At 43.1% G+C, this 5,847-nt stretch overlaps 1 protein-coding gene across 1 annotated transcript in view; it reads left to right on the top strand.

The window, feature by feature from the left end:
* Positions 1–5,352, top strand: part of LOC101660437 (olfactomedin-4) — a 9,418-nt gene extending 4,066 nt beyond the window's left edge. Inside the window, exons 3-6 of the mRNA XM_013008425.1 lie at positions 856–1,080; positions 1,479–1,644; positions 2,749–2,908; positions 4,620–5,352. Coding sequence (XP_012863879.1) covers positions 856–1,080; positions 1,479–1,644; positions 2,749–2,908; positions 4,620–5,352 — 1,284 coding nt within the window. The remainder of the gene's footprint in view (positions 1–855; positions 1,081–1,478; positions 1,645–2,748; positions 2,909–4,619) is intronic.
* Positions 5,353–5,847: the final 495 nt, after the last annotated feature.

The following is a 5,847-nucleotide window of genomic DNA, read 5'->3' on the forward strand; positions in this document are numbered from 1 at the left end:
GTGGTCAGACAGGCTGGTGTGCTTCTTCCATGTGGGCTTTGATGCTTCTCAGCTAGATGGCCGCTTGTTTATCTTCAAGCCTTTAAGACCCCAGATGCTATATCTTTTGATAGCCAGGCACCATTAACTCTCTTCACCACATTTGCTTATGCACATGTTTGTCTTCAGTGATTGTGCCAGTAAAGCAGACACCCACTGATATGATTTTCAGTTCTTTGATGTTCAGGTCTTTCTTTCAGAATACTTCTGGATGGGTTTGAATCACTATACGTTCAGCTAGTAGAACACTCAATTGTGTATGCCACCCAGGGATTGACTGGATGAAAAATAATTTTTTAATAGACTAAGCACAGGCTTGGAAGCAATATGTCCAGTGGAACAAAGAGGTAGAGAGAGATTGAGTTGAAAAGATAAAAAGAGGGCAATGTGTGGGGGAACTCTGAGCAATATTGGAGAGTTTGGGATTGATATTCTAAGGAAGGGTGACTGCAGCCAAGTGTGGCAACTGGGATTTTGTTGTAGTTAGATTTACTTCCTCATGGGGTTCCTGGGAAAGTGGATGTGGAGCCAGACTGAAATTTGGTCATCGGCTCATTGATATACTCACCAAGACACTTTCGAGGGTACAGCTCTAACAAGGAAAAGGAACAGAGCGATTTTCCCTTGTAGCATAAAGGAAGCTAGGAATAGCCTATATTGTAGAGTAGGACAAACGCCAATGCCCACATCAGTGGTTGTTAGCGGAAGTATCACAGCTAACAGATACGCATGTGCTCTGCAGGCTTTGTGCCATGAGGAGGATGTGAGTACCCACAGTTATGCCCTGTTCATCAGCTTCATTTTGTCCATGCCCAGGTCAGCGAGAACCCAGGCATCATTGACTATCATGATAATCAGGCCCTGGAAATGACCTACAAGCTACAATCCAGGTCTGCCAGTGCTTCTCCTGCTTTCTATGAAGCCCCTGCCTTCAAACTACTTGGCCTGCAGCTGGAGGGAGCACAGCAGTTGGTGACTCAACTTAAGGCCAAGGGAGGAGTGAGTGGCTCTGAGAACCTCCTCAATCAACTCCAAGGCCAGGTAGGTAGGCAGATTAAAGGAGCTCCTTTCTTCTGTGGTGGAGTGGTTATGCAATGGTCTGCTAACTGCAAAGTTAGCAGTTCCAAACCACCTGCTCCTCCATGGGAGAAAGAGGAGGTTTTCTGTTGTCATTAAGAGTTAATAGTTTCCGAACCCACAGGGGCAGTTCTACCCTGTCCTATAGGGTTGCCATGAGTCGGGATCAACTGGATGGCAGTGAGGTTTTTTGTTTTTGTTTTTTTGTCCCCTTCTGTCATTTCTTGTGTCATCTAATCCCACTTGGTGGGTAATTTCCTAAATCACTCCTTTCTAGGGGACAGGACCCTGAGCTACGTTCATTTTGATGGATTTGTTTTCTTTCGATGTTTCTACCTCACCTCTTCATCTAATTTCCTTAGGTGGCAAATGCGAGCTTCACCCTCAAGCTTCTAGGTGATTCTGACAAGCAGAGCTTCCGTGCCCTGCACCAGGAGGTGGATGTCCTTGAGGGCCGACTGAGCGAGTGTGAGAGGGACAGGAAGCAAGGACAGACCTCCAGCCACCGGAGTCCACCCCTGATTCCCGGTGAGGCACCAGACTAAATTCGCTAAGCTCTTCTTTCCTTAAGGATCGAGTTGGGAATGCCGGGTTGGCTGTAGCTGTGCGAAGGGAGGGCAGTACAAATTCTGGTACAGAAGAAGCATTTCATTTTCTTGTTGGAGCACCCTCCTATGGGACACACCTTAAATCAGGGTCGGGCCAAAGGAATTGCTGTGAGGGTTCCAACTCACAGGGTTATTCCATACAAAATGGGATTTACTTGGGCATGGCTGGGGACAAGAACCTGAGTAATATAAATGTCTTCATCTCATTCAGGTGCCTTCGAAAACAGATCCAATCGAGAAGGTGTCTTTGGAGAGGATCTGTCAGGGCAGTTAAATTCAAGAGAGAGAGGTCAATTAAAAAAATTCTGAAGATGGTTTTGGGGACTCCAGGGGCTAATCTAGAAAGATCTTGAGAGACATTGAATGATTAAAGAGAGCGATTATGCAGATGTTTTAAGCAAATTGAAAACTTCCTTGGTGAGAGAAAGCCACAAAAATTCCACCAAGGATGTTTTTTCCCACCAGGACAATGCACGTGTTCATTCTCCAATAGTAGCAAGGACTGTCCTGTGATAATTTCATTGCAAAACTTCATCCTTTCCATCCTACAGCCTTAATAGTGCCCCATTCAGTCTTCTTTTTGTTCATAAAGCCCAAAGAACATTGAAATGGAAGATGATCTGAATCCCTTGAGGATGCCAAAAATTTCCACTTGTATATGGCCCGAATCAAATAGTGTGGAATTCTTCGGGAAATCTTTCAGTAGATGTAAATACCATTTGCAGACATGTTCAGGCCTCAATAGAGGATGTATCAGGAAACAATAGCAGTACATATAGATATTTTTGTTTAATATGGTTTTGTAGCAATAATTTTGGACTTACATACATAGACATATAAACACATTCATAATTAGACATACACACTGACTTGTATTATGAAAAATGACACCAATTTTTGGACTTTATATATGCACTCAGATAGATGTATGCACACACACTCAAATGTACCTATGGTTATTATATGTTCACAGTGTAATCTTAGTGGACTGTGTTCATCATACCTTGCCTGTTACCCTTTCCAGGTTCCTGTGCCCATGGAATCCTCCAGAAAGTCAGCAGACCTCTTGTGGTACACCTCAATTGGAGAGGCTTCTCATACAAGACAGGTGCCTGGGGCCGAGACTCAGCTCCTAATTCAGTATCCCCCCTCTACTGGGTGGCTCCTCTGCACAGAGGCGGCAGGTGAGTCAAGGCTGACTCCTGTTCTGCATCCAAGTTTATCTGAAATGTCCCCTGCCCCTATCTCAACATGTTCCCATGTGCTCCTTGCCTGGCTTCTTATTTCACATGTATCTCCAGAATAACACAGTCTACGCCTCACAGGTCATCCCCGAATGTACTTTGATGGGTCAAGGATGGCCATGACTGGAACTATTTAATCCCATGCCAAGCCAAATCTAGTTCTATCCCTAAACTGAGCCTATCTGAAGAAAGAGATTTACTAGTCCGGGCTTAAGAATTTTTACTCCGACTCACAAAAAGCTTAATTCCAGCAGCTCTAGCTTATAGAATGAGTTAGAAAACTATCCTAACTCAGTTTATGAGAGTCAAACAAACGTTTGAATCTAACTACCATCATTTATGTGAGCTTGGAGAAATGTATTGTCTTCTTGGATCCCAGTGATTTGTAAAATTTAAATTTAATTTAAATGTGCTCATGTGAGGTCACATAGCAAAATGTGATCAACATCGTAGGTACAGATAAATAGTAAATGAAAAAAATCTAAAGCACTGAATGACCTCTTTCAGAAACTGGCTGTCCAACTCAGGAGAAAGCCGAAACTCCTAGGCAATAGGGAGGGGGTGAATGTTGGAGTAGACCAATGTGAGTAAGAGCCATAGGAAGGGAGGGTGAATGGACCATCCATGGAAAAGCACAGTCATTGAAGCCCGTTTCACAAAGATTAGCGCTACTGATAGTAACCATTCACAGTTGTCTTTGAGTCACTGATTCATGGAGATTCTTGCACGTCAGAGTAGAACTCTGCCCCACAGGATTTTCCATGACTGGTTCCTCCCCCAGAAATAGCCAAGCCTTTTTCCTGAAGTTCCTCTGAGTGGACTTGGACCTTCAATCCTTTGATTTGCAGCTGAGTACATTAACCACATGACCCAGAGACTCCCTTACTGATAATAATGCCCCCTAATATTTACAGGCCCCTAGCACCTGGAGCACAGTTATACTCTTCTGTTTTCTTTTGAATCATTTAAAAATCCTTTCAGGCAAAGTAAAGCAGAAGTTACTGCCTACAATGGGGAAGTAAAATTATTGAAAGTTCAGGAATAATTTAAGGAGTTTTACAAAGCCATGAATATCCATGATTATTGAGTGATTTCTGACACTACATCTTTCTCTGGGCATTTTTGTGGGTAGACTCCACTGCCTTCCACCTGTCCTTAATATGTAGTGTCACTTTGAAACAAACACTTGTACTTTGCTGTTTTATTTAAATTTCCGTGTTCAGTTTTGACAACCAATGAAGAATATGCTTTACATTTGCAGATTTACTGATCAGTTACCCCACTTTAACCAAATTACTTAACCTTTATGAGACCCAGCAATCTGTGGGTAGAACCTACTTTCTTAAGCATTTGCTATAAATTTTAAATGAATTAATGTATGTATATGCAATACAGGCATTATTGCTGTTGGCATTTTTATCATTCCATTACTTTATTTTTGTTTTTATTCTCTACAATTATTTTGTCATGTTATGTAGTAAGTAGCAGAGCAGGAATTAAACCTCAATTGTGACAGATTTCAAAGATCTTGTTCTTAACTAGGAAACTAGCCTGACCTTTTGAAATAGGTTATAGTCAGAATGAAATATATTCTTTGTAACTCTGTTTATTATTATGACCTAATGATTTGGATGTGGGGTGCTTGGTCTAGATACTTTGACTACTACCGGCTGTATAAGTCCTTTGATGACCTGGTGCTGCTTAAGAACTATGAGGAGAGGAAGATGGGCTACGGTGACGGCAGCGGCAATGCTGTGTACAAGAACTACATGTACTTTAACTACTATGGAACAGGAGATATGGCCAAGGTGGACCTTACCTCTAACACCTTGGTTCTGCGGCGACCGCTGCCTGGTGCTACTTACAACAACCGATTCTCCTACACTGGCGTGCCCTGGAAGGACATAGATTTTGCTGGTGATGAGAAAGGGCTGTGGGTGCTCTATGCCACTGAGGAGAGCAAGGGTAACCTGGTCGTGAGTCGCCTCAATACCAGCACCCTAGAGGTGGAGAAAACCTGGCGCACCAGCCAGTTCAAGCCGACCTTGTCAGGGGCTTTCATGGCCTGTGGGGTGCTCTATGCCTTGCGCTCACTGAGCACTCGCCAAGAGGAGATCTTTTATGCATTTGATACAACCACTGGGCAGGAGCACAGTCTCAGCATCACCCTGGACAAGATGCTGGAAACCCTGCAAGGCATCAACTACTGCCCCTCAGACCACAAACTCTATGTGTATAATGATGGATATCTGATCAATTATGACCTCACTTTCCTGACCCTGCAGCGCCAGCTACCAAGAACACCAGTCAAAAGACCCTTTGGGGTCCATGCCCCACCCAAACCTGTCAAAACCAACCAACCTGTTACAGCCTTCAGTCCCTAAGGGTCCAGAGCTGGACAGGTCATTGGTAGTAGAAGTGTATCATCCTCACTTCCAGGTGGAGCAAGGGCCCCAATTGCCATCGTCCTAATAATCGGGACACATTTCATTAGGTCTAATTAGTTAGTTATGTAATTAATATCTCAATCAATATATTTAGGGTCCCTTAAATATGGGCTTGGTGGATTTGATCAGGAAATAAAATTTTAAAATAGCTTTAGATATGTGACCTTATTTTTCTGGTGTCTTAGAATCTCTTACTATCATTTTGAAAATTGTGAATTCCAGACACACATTCCCTCCATTTGAAAACTAGACAATTCTATGATACTGTCGCCCAGATTGTTAAGAGTTATCCCTGCCTGGCAGCACCTAGTTCCACTGCAGAACATCTTGGGGAATTGGTCATTAGAGTGTGAAATGAAAATTCCTTCACCTACTCTTTTCCTTCTGTGGGGGTGCAGGGACTTGGTCTGAAAACAAATGTTTCTCTGTTTT

Source organism: Echinops telfairi, unplaced genomic scaffold, assembly GCF_000313985.2.
Source record: "Echinops telfairi isolate 266 unplaced genomic scaffold, ASM31398v2 ScPeMD7_41;HRSCAF=154, whole genome shotgun sequence".
NCBI lineage: Eukaryota > Metazoa > Chordata > Mammalia > Afrosoricida > Tenrecidae > Echinops > Echinops telfairi.